Here is a 17,549-nt window from a genome sequence, read left to right on the forward strand (position 1 = left end):
ATAGAACATGTAGTGTTACTTATAACCTTAACAATGGCTCAGTGTCCCACTAAGTGAGACAGTGAGAGCCAGCTTCACTATACCAGGACACTGAAATTAAAGCAGCTAAATGAAATTCTGCCATTGTTCATTTTTTTATCTATACGCTTTTCCTACTGAGCCAAAAATGGCTTCTTTAAAAAAAAAAAAGGCATGTGCATTGAACCAGACTTTCTGCGGGATGCTCAAATTCTTTTAACTTCCATACACTAGTGCAAACTGCCATATGTGCACAGAGTACTGCATCCGTCCTACTCCAGTGTTGCACTCTCCCACTGCTGCAGTGTTCTATCTTTCTGAATGAGGATCAATGGAGAGACACTGCCCAGAATGACAATGACCATCACTAGAGTTTTACATTCACCACTAGAGGGACATAATGTCTTTGAAATTTTGACTGCAGAATCAGGCCTGGGGAGGGTTGTTAATGACATTTAATAGGCCTCATCATGTTAGGCGGCTTGAATGTCCTTTTTTCTGTTTTACATGTTTCATTTGGTGGATATGGCTTCAGCAGCCTAGGAGAGCTGTTGTTTTATCTGTGCCCTTGGGGAACAACAGGGTAGATAGAGTGTTGAATCAGTGGCCCTGCTGCTGGGTGTTGTGCAGTGGGGTGCAGCGATGCAGATGGGCAGTATAGAGCTGACACAGGACATTATTTCACGGCAGATTTGTTGCTATCTTGTAGCTGCTTTACAGTTACAGTCCCAGGTGGACATATCCTTTATTGCTGCTGACCATGACTGTGTGCTCATGTGGTCTGACTTAAATATAAAGGGAAAGACAAGATAAAAGCACTTGATTTATAAGTGGGTTTCGACAAAGCAAGCAGATCCAATTCAAAAGCAACATACTATTCCCAAACAATTCATGATGGAACAGAAATGCATGTGCAGTGAGAATAAAAAAGAAACCCAAGAGCTTATGGCTAGCCAAACCTAAAAAATAAAAACAAATACACACTTAACTATATATGCAAGAGAGATAGTCTTTTAAATCTTCTGAATGACTTTCAATGAGAAAATTTGTTCATAAATGGAAATATGGTTATATGATATATACTTCGAAGGGTTGCAATGCTAATTTTTTTATTAAGAGTTGTGGAAAAGGTACTCACCCATATTATGCTGCAGTACAATGAGTAATATTTAGATGACATATTACAATGAAAGAAAATGGACTGTGAAATGGCTCTATAGTTTGGACATTACAGGGCTTGAGAAATTATGCCATCAACTGAATGAAACAGCTTGGGCATGGGTGCAGTCTGCTCCACATCTACATAATTAACTGTGAATGTCATCACTCGCTGGTTGAGTCAAAGTGTGCCGCGACCGGTCGGGTGGATGTGGGCGCGCATAAGAGGAAACACAGAAGAAAGACATCATGTAAATTCAGTTTTTAATCAACACTTGAAAACAAATTGGACAAATGAAAGACTGTTTTTACTTTTTATAAACTAAATGTTTTTAGATTTTTTTAAATCATTTAAGAAATCACATATTTTATCCAGAGATTTTTTTTTTTTTTTTTTCATTTTTAAATGACAGAGAAAAGATTTCAGAAAGTAAGGAGTAACATCTCATAAGCGTTATCACTGACAAACGCTTTTCAGCGCTGTCTTAATCAACCCAACAGAAAGCAGCCTCCAGCCTGCACAGTGTGAACATGTGGTCCTCAGAGAATCAAGGGCAGAAGATGAGGGAGATGAGAGAAGAGCAGACTTCATCCAAGTACATACAGACTGTTAACATCCAAACTACATTTTTGTTAATAACTAAACTAATATCTCCAACAGTAACATAATAAAACCATGAAAGCTTAACACTAAAATGTGAAATGATCGATTTTTCAAATTTAGCCAGTGATTGATATCAAGTGTTTGTCTGCAGGCTTGAATTTATTAATCTCTAGAGAGCCCAAACACAAACAAGCCATTGCAGTATTAGTTTTACGAGTTTAGTGTGGACACGTCATCGCCCATTAGTGTACCTAGTTTGTCTTTTTGAACAATTCAGGCTTGAATTTGACAGAACAGAAAGAAGTTGTGTGGTTTTGGTTTCACTCTGTGGTACAACATGAGTCGTGGGTATTAGTCACGTGTTTATTTGGTCTTGTCAAAGAGGTGAGACGTTGCAAAAGAAACAACCGGGTCCAACACATATTACACCCCAAATCTGATGGAAAACAAGGAAAAATTTAAACTAGTGATGCAAGGCCTAAGGACAAGATAGTGACATCTATAAACATACAGACATCATTAATAGAGGGACAAGCCAAATTTATTTCCGAATTGACACGTAATAGCATTAAGGCTTTTTGGCAAGGAAGAGATAAATACCCTATTAAACACCAATCCGTTTTCCTCTGTCCATCTTATTTTCATTTACTTCCTCTTGAATTAAATTGGGATTGAACTGCTAAGACAAAACAACCTCAACTGTTAAAAGCTGTGCACAGAAGATGGACGTGAAAAAGGTTACACAAAATAGAAGAAAAAAAGAAAAGAAATTTAAACTGGCATAATTGAAAACGTTCTTTTTCTGGAGCTCATGTTATTCTGCAGCCTAAATACAAGGTGATATACCAGCTCAAGTGAAGCTACACACAGTATTGAAACATTTACAGTTGACATTTAGATAGAGTCCAATTAGACAACATATTCTCTAACAATCGTCCTGAGGGGGGCAGCAGTCTGATGAAAATGAAGGAACATGAAGAAATGAGTCCAAGCAGAAAAAGAAAAAAAAGATATATATATATATATCAATAAATGAGGAGTCTCCATCACCTTTCTAAGGATGGTGGCAAAACAGAAGTGGATGTTACAGCTACTTTACATCTAGTTTAGATGGTCTAACAAAAATGCCCTCATCTTCCTCTACATCTCCCTCTCACAAATAAACACTCCTGTTTTCTCAATCCCTCTTCTCCATCAGAATAGTCCAGTATGTTCCCTACTGCAACTCCTTTCTAATGTACTTAAAAGAGGCTACCTCCATTTAAATACAAACCTTAAAGTGTGGCACCCCCCTCCCACCCAAAATAACATCCCTGTCTCACAAAGTATAAAAATTGTTGACCCCACCCTAGACCTATTATTACACACATTTCTCAAAAATCTTTGACTCCCCCACCCCCCACCCAGCTACACCCTCCCCACCCAAACCTAGCCCCTTGGTTATGGACTGAATATAAACCCTCCCAGTTCTTCTCCTTTTCCAATTCCAAACATCTGTTTAAACTGCTGGACATTTCACGTAGATCTCAAATGATGAATTTGATACCACCAAAGCCATTTGTCAAATGATTAATACTCTTGGATCTACCTGAAATGTTGCTTTTCAAAATCAGGGGGCTGATTTAGAAATGGGTTATACATGTTCCCTCCCTTCCCCCACCCCCTCTTCTCTTCTTGCCTCCTCTACCAGAAGTCTCGGCGGTGATAGGCGTCTGGATCGCAGTATTTGGTCACCACCACCCTGTTGGCAAACTTCCTTCCTGTCAGCCCCTGCATGGCCTTCTGGGAGTCAAAAACGGACATGAACTCCACAAAGATCTACAAAAGAGTGAGAGAGAAAAAACAACCATTACAATGCCAACCGAGGGTATTACAGAACCTCCATTTTCATGAAATCTAAATTTAGACAAATCACATTTTGGATGATCAAATAAAACAGTTCCTACCTTGCCGGTCCCGGGCACATCAAGGCCGTCCACAGGTCGAGGTATCTCGATGCTCTTCACTTGGCCGTACTTGCTGCACTCGTCCCTGACGTCCTCCACAATCTCCTCATATTCTTCATCATCTACCAGCTCATCTGTGGCCACCATGTTCATCAGACACAGAACCTCAGTGGGCAGGCCACCCATTTGAGTCACCGAGCTGTTCAGACCCGGCACCTGCAGCGTTACTGGGGTCTGATTTATGGTTGTCTGGAAGGCCAGACAGAAAGGTTAGCACAGGGTCAACAGCATATTTTACATAATGTATTAGAACTAGCTGCAAAACATCTACAATGTCATTCAATGTGGACCTAATAGGCCAATACAGAGGTGAAATAAGTCATGCTTATCATTTTCATATAATAAAGAAGCTGTTCACATAAATGCCAAAACATTTTCTCACTTATATTACTAAAAGGGAAAAATTATGTTGTAAGCAAGTCAGTCTATTGTAGCTGCCGACTATAAAGCTAGTGGTTACAAGTTTAAAAGTCAGCAACTGTGGGTTAATATTGAATACACAACACACTGGAACAGACTTATTACAATAGGTGATGTGTATGCAAAATATTGTCTTGGACTACCATTTGTGAAGTAAACATATGCATCTATAAGTGGGGTCATCCAATATGGTTTTAACTTTAAGGGCCCGAGTCATTTTCCTATTTACACCCCGTTCTAACACACACACAAATCACATAGGTTAAGTTGTAGGAAAGAAATGTGTTCAAATGGAAAGGCGTGAGATCAGAAGGCGATTGATCTGTGACGGAATGCCCTGTGCCCAATTGTTTGCAGTGTGTCTGAGTGTGGCCAATACATTTATTTAGTAGATCTAATCAGCAATGTGTCTTTATCCATTTTAGCAACTCTTAAAACAGCCTCCCACCACCCTGCTGTCATCTGTCCAGCCTTTGGAAACTCACCAGAGTGGCGTTCTTGGATCCCACACTGGCCCTCTGCACCAGGAGCTTCTTGTCTCCCAGCTGCATGCCGTTCAGTCCAGCAATCGCCTGTAACAACATTTATAATGACAATGCAGTATTTGGACAGTGTCTGTTTGAAATTGTCTGACCATCAAAAAGGGGAACAATAAATGTCCTAATTGTCCTAATTTAGACAGCATATTTTCTGTAGCATTGGTTACCTGGTCATTAAGGTTGACATCAACATATTCACAGAATGCATATCCTTTAGATAAGCCTGTAGCACTGTCCTTCACCAGGTTGAAGGCCTTCAGGGGGCCAAATGACGTCAAAAGCTCCTTCACCTGAGACACAAGAGAAAAGAGTGGGGGGAGACTTCAAAAATGTCCACCGACTCCTAGAGTTCTCTTCATACAAACAAAACAGGTCAAGTTAAACATTGCCATTAATGACAGAGCTATATCTCACTGCAAGCACAATATCTTTCTTTTCATTTCTCCTTCAAAATCTGTCAAACTGTCACATTGTTTTGATGTTTCAATAATGGTGAAATTAAAAACATTTGACAAGCACATATGTACAATTCTATAAAGCAAGGTATGATTCAACAAAGCCACAGGGGAGCATTCAAAATTTCCCCACCAGGGATCAATATGTGGTGCAGTTTTACTAATCTAATCTCAAAAAACATTTGCTGTAATTAAACTAGTTCATGCTGCACTACAAGTGTGGTACATTAGCTGAACCCCAGACAAAGACGTTTTATGCATAAATACTGACCTGGTCATCATTCAGGTAGTTGGGCAAGCCGCCAATGAAGAGCTTGTGAGCAGAGTCAGGCACCACTGTGGAGACCACACCTGCAAGAGACACGAAGACAGCAGTAAGAAACATGACAAGAGAAGCACAGAGAGCAAGCTCCTGTGATGTATATATAACTGTTTACTCATGAATTATGCCACAAGTACTTAGGGTTAAAAACCATTAATTGGCTGTGTACCAGGCACATAGACACTGGGGTTCTCGCTCATGCCGGGCAAGGGCTGGTAATCGTGGGGACGACGAATCTTGAGGCTCTGGCCTTGAAAGATGATGCCATCAAAGGCCATTGCCTGTGTGGTTTCATCTACAGAACGGAACTACACAGAAACAAAATTAGAGGTTATTAAATTCTAAATTGCCTACCGGGGAGAACAAATGCCATGTTTATCGGGATACTATTTCACCTCAAGGAAGGCAAAATTCTTATCCTGGTTAATCTGTACTGCAAGGACAGGGTTTCCAGGGGCTTGAGTTAGACCACCCAAACGCATCTGGGCATTGAAGAAGTCCATCATGGACTCCTAGACAGAAGAGAGAGGGGGTAAGGAAGAAAGTTATGATGAAATCACAAGGATAAAATAACCCCATTAAGAAACCTAACATGCCTATCAGGTTTGACTCAAAAGCCAAGTGCTGTCCTGTTCCTTACCTCTGTGATACCAAAGGGGATGTTGCCCACATAGAGCCGGCGAGCCTGCCGGGTCATCTGGCTGCCAACTACCGGTACAGGGGTGGGAGTAACAGCCAGGCCATCTGGAGTCATGGTGGGTAGGAGGGCTGTGGCTGGGATCTGGCCTGCCGCTAGAGAGCAAAGTGAAAGACAGAAAACATTATACTCAAAAAAAATGTTAACTCTGTAACTAGGATGCCTATTTACAATCCAATATGAAATGACAATTAGGATGTTACCTTGCATGGCTTTGTACTGCATGGGAGTGATGTGTTCAAAGCCTGGTGGAGGGACATCCCAGTACTTCTTCACCTTGTTCTTCTTCTTCTCACGGTGTGGAGAACGGCTGTTGATGAAATAAAATTAGAACAATCACCATGTAACAAATGTCTGTCCAGTGCTCAGCAGTAAACTACTAAATCAGATTATGGGTCATGTCTTCAACAAATATACAACATCTAGGGGGGGTTGCATCAATCGAAACTTTGTACACATGATGGGAAAGGGGAACAGAAGACCCCATCCAGGCAGATATTTACACAATGAGTCAATACTACAAAGAATCAGAGGCAGGTCATTAAAATGCAGTTGTTGCAATAATGCACAAACTGGCTTTGTGTTAGGTTGCTGTATTACCTTCCAGCATTGTCCTGGGGGAAGCTGGTTGGTGAGCTGAAATGACATTGGAAGGGGTTCACATTTCTCTGAAATTAATCTTGACATTCACCAACATTTCCACTTCACAGTACTAAAACCTGCATTTCAATGATCCTCACCATTGCCTTGAGCAATCTGTATATTTCTAAAAGCGCAAAATCCTTTGTTCAGATGACAGTCTGGTGAATTCAAGGTGTCAGCCAGCATATACCACCATTTATCTAAAACTAATACAATGAAAGCAGAAATTTTATCGTCAAAAATACACAGCAGCTGCAACGGCGAGGGGTCAAATTTTACATGTGCTCACACCGAGTGAACAGCACTAACTTATTTTAAATTAGCCCTGAGAGACAAGGAGCAACAGTCAAGCCAGTAGTCACATTCACAGCCAAAAAGTAGAAATGCACTGACAAGCTTTACAAATGTCCACCTAAGAACGAATGGATTCAGACAGTCACTATGGAGATAGAGTCTATGGACTATGAAGTATTTAAACAACTAAAACTAAACCTTATGCAAACTCATGAACTAATCCATTTGACCCACACCAGATTGTTGTCATATACATTTGTGGAGCGTTTATGCCCTTTGTTTGATAGGACAGCTGAAGACAGGAAAGGACAGAGAGAGGGTATGACATGAAGCAAAGGGCCACAAGTCGGAGTCAAACCTTGGGTTGCTGCGGTAAGGACTGATCCTTAGTACACAGGGCATAAGCTCAACCAGGTGAGCTACCAAGGTGTCCAAACCAACATTAGATTTACAGAAAAGCCTATTTTCTCAAAAGATGTTTTCCACATGACTAATATTCTCCAAAAATAAGTGTATATGTGTTGTGTGTTCAAAAGCAAGCAGATCCCCCTGACAACAGATTGGTAGGTGGTTATCATCAGTTTTGGCACTATGGTAAAGTTGCCCCTATATTAATTATCCCACAGCTATGGACCTTAATAGAGTCTATCAAACAATGCATGTCAGACTCATCATGAGACAATCACACACGTACCGCATGGCTGCATGTGTCAAATTACATCTGAAGCACGGTTACACCAGAATATGAAAATAATCTAAAACTACAAAGTAATTCTTTTCACGTGAGTTTTATTATTAGCATGCTGTGCTATTTTCATGATGGATATTAAATTCCTCATAAACCATTTATAACTTAATTTTGATATTCTGTGTTAAATTATGAATATAAAAGGAGGTTGTGGCAGATGGTGCTTTGTGTATTAAAAAAGTTGCTTAAGGCAACTTTACTACAATGTCATAAGTACGTGTGACAAAGGGCTTAGGGACAGAACAAAAAATAAAGATCATCCAAAAAAACTGCATGAAAGTCAATGTGTTTATCTAATGAGGAATGACGCGCAGCAAAGGGACACAGGACAAAGTCAAACCAGCGGCCGCTGCATCGCGGAAAAAACTTTTATATTGGGACGCTCGCTCTACCAGGTGGAATTCTATTATTAATATTTCACAAGTTGAAGTACAGTCAATTTTTAGTGAAGACCGACTAGCTTATTTTAAGTCAGTCTAGATGACGGTTTCACTTTACAACAACAACAACCTGCTGTACGCTCCTCTCAAGCTTTGTGAATTTGAACTGTTGCCCATAATGGTATCTGCTAATGTTACTGAGACGAGATCAAACCCCAAAATGTTAAATGGGCAACACGAGTGGGCTTGAAAGAAAGGGACTTACATTTGTTTGCATTTGCAGCAAACAACAATACAGTAGGGGATTGGTTAGGATGTGGCAAAGTCATTCTGGTGTGACAAAAACACATGTATGTGCGCACACTAATCAGGGATCTCCTCCTAGCACCTGTTGAATTACATTAGACTAAGTATCTAAAGTCACTAATTGTTCATTTAGTTTGGTATGGATCATTGTCCTTTTTTAAAGTGTATAAATCTGTGTTTTGGGGGTTCTAACATTAAACATGCTGTTTTGTACTATACATATCTGTGTTGCATACATTAGGATCTCATCTGAAAAGAATTAAATAAAATCTTGGGTTTTGTTCAGGCTTGGGTCCATAAATCTAGTTCATGGATTTGTGCACGGAGCAGAACCCAAGGCTCAGTTGGCAACAATTAGCTGTTAGCTCCAGTTAGCAACAGTTAACTCCATTATGAAGATAAGCTCAAGTAAGACTGTGGTAGAGAGGGTGAACAGACAGACTGATAAATGACGTTTGGAGAGCTTTCACAGCAGTGTAGCTGTAGCGTTCCTACAATTTATCAGTACAACACTACAGACAGCATGCTGCTACTACTAACATAAAGCCTCTGAGCTCAACGTAAATGTTGACGCTGTGTCATGCAGGCGAAGCGCGACTTCAGGAGGGGAAAGGGCTGAGGACCCCTGGTCTGTGTGCACTATAAAAATTTGGACCGGGGGGGGGGGGGGGGGCAAGTAGAACCTATATATGGGAAACACCGGAAGAATGGGAGTGTTTTTGAAGCGATTTGCTTTCAGATTTAGTTGATTTGGTCATCTTATTCATAATATTTGTAATTCTACTATAAAACGTAAGTAGTATAAATGGTTTCTCTCATTTAGTCCAGTTATGAACAACGTGGATCAAAGCTGCGTGGCTGTGTTTTAGTTGTTTAAATAGTGTAGTGATGTGATGTACAATTGGGAGTTTGCACAGGGAGTTAATTTTGAAAATTGACCATTTGCTCTAGCCATTCCACAATGCCTAGTATTTAAACGCCTTGCGGCTCTGTAAAAAATAGGCATAGCAGGAATTTTAAACAAAGCAGAGCAGAATGCTCCTTCTGGTACGTGCTACGGCTCGTGGAATCACAGCATCGTTGTGAGTGGACGTGATCGCTCCAGTGACCACTGCGCCACCAAACGCAGACAAACCTAGTAGAATTTAGGGGACAGAGTGATGCAGAAGGTACTCACCTGCGTCTGTGCCTACGCTCCTTACTGTCTCCACGGCGGTCTCTGCTGCGTCTATCCCTGTCTCTGCTCCTCCTTTTCCTCTCTCTGCTACGGCTGCGGGAGGAAGACCGGCGGTGGTGGCGGTTCTCTTTGTCCCTTTCAGCTGCAGGAATAGAGTGCCTATTAACTTACAGAAGGGTACATAAAAATTGAATATATAGCCAGCCAGCGAACAAAGAAAATGTAACAATTTAAAAATACTAATATCTGCCTCAGCATTCATAAGAGTGGTAATACTTTCCGTCAAAATGAAATTAGAAATTAGATAAGCAATGAGCAACACCACTATAAATCTATCCCACATACCCTCAGTCCATAAGACTAAGTTGGAATAGTGGTAGCAATTTTGTAACAACTTCTAACAGCTTTCATATTAGTGGTATGCTACACAGCTACTAATCAATGCAGAGCATCGGTTTAATGTGCATGTATGTCGCCAGCACATAGACTAGAATAGGTAAACCTTGTCTACTACCAAAGAGCAGTGTATTGAGTGTAACAGAAATGTAAATCTGGCTTAAGAAGAGCTTAATATGGGATAAGGGCAGTGGGCTGTGGTTGGTGGCGTTACCGGTAAAACGCCCGAAGAGTGTGAGAAAGCTGAAGTGGCAATATTAGGTAAATAGCAATGAAAATGTTCACTTGCCGCAACAGCTGCAAATAATCAATGCTACCTTCCTCGGTCAGCTAGTAACGTTAAAGGCAGAAGGACTACCATGGTATAGCCTGCCCCTGCATTACAGAAACAATGCATGTAACGCTAACCTTGTAGCTAGCTAGCTAGGCACACTCCCGATTATCGGAAACTACAGAAGTCTAACGTTATTTGACTTGAACCATAATCGTTCCTACAGAATTGTCTGACGAGAAGCAGTAACACTACATCACATCGCACATGGTACATGAGAGTGCGCTAATAACTTAGCTTAGTGTTCCAGTAAATAGACATATCCATGGTTAGCAAAGATTATAGCGGCGATTGCTATCAAATGTAGCACTGCCGTTTTCAATATGTATGTGCGACTGGTTCATTTACCTTGTTTGTTTTCAGATAACTGCCTTTCGAATTCGTCGAAGTCCGACATCTCCGTGAGTTGAAGGCTGCTACGCTTTCAACGACTGCGTTGTTTAGTTGGCCCTGGCTAGCTTAAGCTAGCAACAAAGTGAACAACGCTAAAATCAACTTCCTCGCCGATGTTCCGTTAGCTCAAATACGTTTGCTTCAACTAGCAGCCTATACAACCGAACTACCAAAAACCGTTACCTGCACACACTTCAGCGGTGTGGTATTTATTTACAACGTAAGAGACAGAATCATTGAGAAAGAAAACGTGTTCGCATGGGTTAGCGAGTCTGCTAATGCTAGCTAATAGCTTGTAGCAAAGTCCAGAAGAAAGAGGCCTGCTGCTCCAGACACTGGTGTGGACGCTCGCTAGCTACTTAGCTAGGCAGCTACAACGAAAGACGAATGAATGAGACCCTTTTCCAAGCCAAATGCTAATTAAATGTGGTCGTTGGTCCACAAGGCGCAGTTGTTTGACTATATAAGTCAATGTATTAGCTTTTAAATGTGTAAAGGCTATCAAAACAATAACGATTTCTGTATGCCCGCTTTTTTGCTCCGTCTCACAGGTACCCCCGTGACACCGGAAGTTGACGAATGACTGATTTCCGGTGAAGGAAGAAGACGCTGCTGAGCCATAGACTGTATATTTATTAATAATAACGGTCTATGTGCAAAGCCTTTGTGCAGAGCTCATCCTTCAGGGTCAAACCGTTTTCTTAATACAACCATGGGTCAAACACAAGAAAATAATTCTTTACTTTTGCCCCTTCCTTTTTCTTTTCACAGCCAACATCTGCTAATGCTATGTTGATGGGATCAACGTTTTATTTTGCAGGTCGCCAGTTCAAGTTGTGACAATGCAAAGTCTAGACAAGCAAGTTCCAAATCGCCCTTAAATTTGGAGTCTTAAACAAATATATTTAATGTAAAAATAAATAAAAAAGAAGAAGAAGAAAATTATTAATTGCTAAATCGTCAGATTTATTGGATTTGAAAAACCTGGGTTTATCAAATTGACCAAAAAAAATTACAAACGTTGCATGACAATAAAAAAGTAATAGAATTCTGACAACATTATTTTAACTGGAAATTACAAAATAAAGTGCTCAAAGGAAAGCCAAATTGTATTTTAGCTAAAACACTATCTACTGCATTATACAGACCAGTTTCTAATGCCTAAAAGAGAATGAAGAAAAAAAATTGAACACAATTGATGTACTGTATATGTAATGGGCAGGATTATACATATACTGTATATGTGGGATATGCCAGTGGCTGAAGGAACACCTTGTCTTTCCCACACAGGCTAAAACATACTACAACAAAGGTTCGCAATTTACTCCCCAGTCATAAGCATTTTTCAGTGAATGGGGATGTTGGATATTACAGATAAATAAATCTACATTTTTGTAATAAATCAAATACTTTAATGACCTTTGTGTCTTACTATACATTTGGTGAATGGTAGGCAATTTTTCAGTGAGATACACATTATACTCAACACATATACATATGAGACATACAAATGAGAAAAACGGATTACTGTTTTTTTAAAACACTGTACCCTGGAATGGTTTTAAAAATTCTTCTTAGCACTTGGACTGCACCGTGCACTGTTTGCTTTTTAGTCAAACAAACAATAAGACAGTGAAAATGGCATAACTTCCACAGACTGGAGACCCTATCTGTTAACATTTAGGAAAATGTAAGTCAAAAGTCTGTGTTAATGTAAGAGATATCATGATTTTACTGAACTGGTCTCAACACCACACATTATTGTATAATATAATCAATACGTTTGCTGCTTTGAACATTATGAATTTTGACTAGATCACTATAAAACTTTAGGGCTGGGTATGGGTCAAAGGTTTTCAATGTCAATACTGTGTGTTCATAAACAATACTTTTCTACATCAACAATTCATAAAACAAAAAGAAATTACAACATTACACATTACGGCCCAAATCTTTTCATCTCTCTGTCTCTATGCGTAACTGAGTTTTTCCTGCATGCCTTTACGACGTGTAACGTTACACAACCAATCCCAGCATTATTAGATCTTGGTAGAAGCATGCTGCATGCTTATTGGTTCACTGCCTCTGATGAGATTTACTTCTAAGGAATGGAAATTGGACATTCAATGACAAGGCATTTTTACATTTCATTTTTGCATTTCATTTTTATACTCAATACTTTTGCTCGGTGCCTAAAGAGCATTGAATTTGGTTCCCAGCCCTAATAAACTACAGACCTTTAAGAAGCTCTTTTTCCATGCACTTGTACTGGAGCATTGGGAAGAAAGTTGCTTTTGCTGATTCTGTAACTCAAACTGTAACATGTTTGTGTTGTGTAGTTAATGCCCACAGGTTTTCGCACAGAACCAGAAGTTACACAAAGTTACATATAGCTAGTTACATATAGCTAGTATAGTAAATGCTCTTCACTCTTTTACAAAAGGTATTATTGTCACAAACGCATTACAGCAAGAGCCTCAATACCAGAAGCATAAGAAGTGAAACACTTTAGTGCGGATCATTTACAAAAAAGGCTTGGTGAAACAACGGAGTAATGCAGCAGTATTGCTGTTAAGACTGGGCCCAAGACCAACAAGTGTCTGTCTTAGATTTTAAACTAAAAACAAGTGGATCTTGTTGCAAGAAGTATGTTACTGTAAAAAAAACTCATAATGTTGGACTAGTCTTTACTATTGTCAGTTTGTTATGTGTCATCCTCTTTAAGAGTTTTCCCCTCATTTAAACCAAAAGGAAGGAAAAGTAGGTTCTGTTCAGTGAGTGAAAGTGGCCCAAAACTGTTGCATGTCTCACACCAGGACAAGACAAAAATTGCATTAAGGCATGTGAAAATAGTTGAGGATATAATGACAATGCCAACAATAATACAACAAAGACACAGAGAAATATAAACACACAGTCAAATTCTACAAAATCTATGGAGTCCAGCATAATTTTGTTTAGGAAAGAAAAGGTCTGTGTGTCTCTGAAAACGCTGAGGCTGACACATGAATGAGCTAAGATGATTACACCGGCTAAGTACTGAAGGAAAGCAATCCCCTCTTTAATCTAAATAGTAAAGACACATTCTTGTACACACATTTTAAATCACACAGACATGCCATTTTTGCTCTTTGAGCAAGAAAAACCATGTTTTTTACCTTTCCAGCTACAGCGGGCACTCCCATATCCTCAATATGGAACAATGGTGAGGGTTTTTTGTCAAAGAAACGGACACCCTTTTGATAATAAAAGTAAAATTGGAAAAGTGTAGCTGTTTGAAAAGTAAAGGATCTCAGCCGCAGTTTACACGGCCTCATTCGGGACGCTGAGATGGCAAAATAATTCTTCATGCCTCTCGGCATCTCTCGGAAGTGAGCTGGCCTGCTGCAGCAGAAAATAACTGCCTCTTTTCTTCACACTTAACCACCAACTTCACCGTCTTTCTCTCCTCAGTGTCTAAACCTGTAGGAGATGGGCAGGAGCAGGTTATTTTTCTTCAGGGCCTGCACCCTGCTAAGTGTCTCCTCATCCAGGGCAGTGTAGCAGCGCCGAGCATAATCCAGTAGCTTCTCCTTGGATGGATCAAACTCGCCCACCTCCGCCACCTTCTCTGGGGCCACTAGGAGCAGCTCAGCAATGGGTGTGGTGGAAGCCACCGTGTTGCGGTCCACACCATGGATTTGGAAGGCTTTCGACATGTTTTTCAGACGCTGATATGTAAGCAGGATCTTCTTGTAGCGAAACAACACTCCAGCCGCATCTTTCACTGAAGAAAAAGAATATACAAAAGAGTGAGCTACAGCAGTCTTCTGACTAATGTTGAGTTTTGTTGCAAGATTGTTCTCCTTCCTTTACCTCTCTGTCGCTCTCTAGGGGCTCGGAAGACCCGCCTCCTCTTTAATTGATGTCTGTTGCTGTGAATGGTATCTTGCATTACATCTTCCCCTGATATCATTTCCTCCTCCTCGAGGTAGCCGTCCTGTTCCAAGTACTCATCAGATTCTCCCAAGAGTGAAAGCGAATCTGATGACAACATAAAAAAACACAACATAAGTATTTCTTCTTCCAATTGTTTCACCCTCATAAGTAATATCAATTAAGCTAAAAGGGAAAAGGGAAGCATTTGTATTACCTGGACCTATGTTGCTATGTCCACTCATTTCATTCATGGATGCCCTTGTAGCACTGTTGTTGCTGCTGCTGCCACTGGCTGTGGTATTGGGAGTACTATGGCTATGGCCTTGCAAGAGGGCCTGGGATTGTGTAGAGTTGAACAAAGCATTTATAGAGGCAAGCTGATTGGTTAGTGGACTGGACACATGGTTTTTGGAAGGCACCATGGTTGGAGGACCAGGCCTTCGTTGGATGAACTGACGCGAGGGGAAATGTTGCGACTCTGTCTTCTGTTCTATGAGGAGAAGAAACTCGTAAAAATTGAGAAGCTGCAATCTAAGATGGAATACAAAAAAGTAACAACGTAAACCATGAACATGCTACACTTAAGCATATCTATATCTAACCATTTATTTTTAATTTAGCAGTTAAGTGCATAAATCTTTGTTTTTACCAACGGGACGATCTTCCTCTCTTCTTACCCTCCAGTTAAATCGTCTGGATTCATAGCCTACAGAGAGACAAATACCAAGAGTTATGAATTGCTTTGCAAAAGTTCTGTTTTTAATCAACTTATACTCAAATTCTTGCTGGACAAGGTTATCATCTCACACCTGTCCCGTGTCCTCACCATTACTGTACTGGCTCTGACTCTGCTCCTGTCCCTGGCTCTTTGTGGAAAAGATGAAGCGGTCCAGCTGGCATCGGAGGAAGTCCCTCTCCTCTTCCAAGTCCTCAATTCTTTTCTGCAGCCATGAGTTTTTCTCCAGAGAGATCTGTAGCTGGGTCCGCAGGTTGGTGACCACCATATAAGAGTTGTTTGCTTGAGACGTGCCAGCAGATGGGGGCGACTCTGAGGAGGACAGACAGGATTGTCAGGTAGTCCATATTTGTTTGGTTATCACGTCTTTTACACATGTTGTTGTTGTAATATTTCTATTCTACATTTATGTTGTTGTTTGTTTTAGTACTTTGCTGTATTGTTTGTTTGCTTTTAATATCTGTTACTTACTTGGCAATATATCCTATTCTGATGCTGATTGTGATTGTTTGGGAATTCACCAATATTGTACAACATGTAACTTTGTGTGACAAATGAAATTATTGTTAAAAAAAAGGGAATTTTCTACTATTGATTTTGACATTCACCATCAAAATTCTGATCACTCTGGTTGAAAAATCCTTGCTGCTCAAAGTTGCTCTCTTCATAGGGGATGGCAATTTCATAGGCGTCCTCGTTTTTTGGAGCTGAACAGGAGGAAATAGGCACAGTAAGTAACTGACCTAAAGGTTGACAATAATGTGAATTTGCAGGTTATAAAACCTTACTCTGCAGGTGGAGTGAGCCTGCGTGGCTCTTGGATGTGGAAGCAGCATCAGTTCTGTTTCCGTCCTCCATCTCATACCCCAAACAACGTGAAAAATGCTTGATTAGTTTACACCGCTAAAGAACTCGCTGGGACGTTTACCACTAATGAAACGAACAAATGACTTCGTTCAGTAAATATAGTGCTTATGATCACATTCATTTACAAAACGTGTTTAGGGCAAGATTTCATTATGTTCTGTGTCGTATTTTATGAAAGTCCACACATCCAGCAAACCAAAGCTAATGTTATTGTTAACATTTCTGGCCATGCACGTATGAACTGAATCCGTGAAACCTCGATATGTTAACAGTAACACAAATATAGCTAAGTTTGAAGCGGCCAGGTAATGCTCACACTATAAAAGCGTGTTAACATTAGCGTTAGCTCCGCACTACGTTAGCCTAGTTTAACGTTAGCAAGAAATTAGCAGTGAATATAAAATTACAATTCCAGCCCTTCTGTACACCTTAGTGTTGGATTCCGTCATTCAGACATTACTAGAATATCCATGCTTCCAATATGTTGTTCAGAAATTGGTACATACCACTTTACGTTTGTAATAACTTAATCGTGCACATGTAATAAGAGGTTATTACTCTGTCATAGCTCCATTCACCAGTTCGTCTGCTAGCTAACAAGCTAACAATAACAATATCGCTCTCTCATTTTTTTTCAACACTCTCTTGCGTCATTTCCGGATGTAATATAATTAATAACCGTCTTTAGTAAACGGGAGAGCCAAAAAAATGTCCTGCAGAGTCTTTGTTTAATATGTTATGGGAGTATTTAAAGATATGAATAATTAAAATATATATATATATATATATATAAAAAAATGTGGGCAAAACAATAATACTTGTGTGTTCTAAAGTTACATACTCAAACAATTTACTTATGTAATCCTATTTAAATAATTACAAGTCTTGAATTAAATTCAAATGTGCCAAAATGTGCATAACCACACACAGCAGACGTTAGACAGGTAGAGCAGATGAGGAGGTGTCAGGTTTCAGTGTTGACTGGAGGCGATCCAGTTCCATCACGCTTGACTGCCATACACTAGCAACCTGGTAACGTAACGGTAAGTTTGGGATTTTGTTACCCCTGTGGGTACACGATCCGTCCTGCCTACACGATCCGTTCTGCGCATGCGCACGATGTTCACGCATGCGCATAAATA

The 17,549-nt window shown here is 40.1% G+C and overlaps 2 protein-coding genes across 10 annotated transcripts; both read right to left on the reverse strand.

Moving 5' to 3' along the window:
• Window positions 1-1,575: 1,575 nt before the first annotated feature.
• On the reverse strand, window positions 1,576-11,480 carry u2af2a (U2 small nuclear RNA auxiliary factor 2a). Of its 6 annotated transcripts, none has more exons than XM_034874236.1 (12): window positions 10,842-11,480; window positions 9,767-9,932; window positions 6,820-6,855; window positions 6,423-6,529; window positions 6,163-6,314; window positions 5,918-6,034; window positions 5,674-5,830; window positions 5,472-5,551; window positions 4,913-5,035; window positions 4,692-4,778; window positions 3,727-3,975; window positions 1,576-3,598 (listed from the first exon to the last, which is right to left on the reverse strand). In XM_034874236.1, exons 1-12 carry the CDS (start codon window positions 10,888-10,890, stop codon window positions 3,464-3,466), a joined length of 1,458 nt encoding a protein of 485 aa, XP_034730127.1. In that variant the 5' UTR covers window positions 10,891-11,480; the 3' UTR covers window positions 1,576-3,463. The 6 variants fall into 6 exon arrangements, with proteins under 6 accessions (XP_034730127.1, XP_034730129.1, XP_034730128.1 ...); XM_034874238.1 differs by having other exon boundaries at window positions 9,767-9,908; window positions 10,842-11,479; XM_034874237.1 differs by having other exon boundaries at window positions 5,692-5,830; window positions 10,842-11,479.
• A 944-nt stretch (window positions 11,481-12,424) lies between these two features.
• LOC117946251 (coiled-coil domain-containing protein 106-like) lies at window positions 12,425-17,049 on the reverse strand. 4 transcript variants are annotated; one of them, XM_034874274.1, is made up of 8 exons: window positions 16,914-17,049; window positions 16,329-16,398; window positions 16,149-16,247; window positions 15,631-15,852; window positions 15,454-15,510; window positions 15,008-15,294; window positions 14,742-14,910; window positions 12,425-14,652 (listed from the first exon to the last, which is right to left on the reverse strand). In XM_034874274.1, exons 2-8 carry the CDS (start codon window positions 16,396-16,398, stop codon window positions 14,336-14,338), a joined length of 1,221 nt encoding a protein of 406 aa, XP_034730165.1. In that variant the 5' UTR covers window positions 16,914-17,049; the 3' UTR covers window positions 12,425-14,335. The 4 variants fall into 4 exon arrangements, with proteins under 4 accessions (XP_034730165.1, XP_034730167.1, XP_034730166.1 ...); XM_034874276.1 differs by having other exon boundaries at window positions 14,742-14,909; window positions 15,019-15,294; window positions 16,914-17,047; XM_034874275.1 differs by having other exon boundaries at window positions 16,329-16,470; window positions 16,914-17,037.
• Between the last annotated feature and the right edge of the window lie 500 nt (window positions 17,050-17,549).

The sequence above is a fragment of the Etheostoma cragini genome, chromosome 6, assembly GCF_013103735.1.
Source record: "Etheostoma cragini isolate CJK2018 chromosome 6, CSU_Ecrag_1.0, whole genome shotgun sequence".
NCBI lineage: Eukaryota > Metazoa > Chordata > Actinopteri > Perciformes > Percidae > Etheostoma > Etheostoma cragini.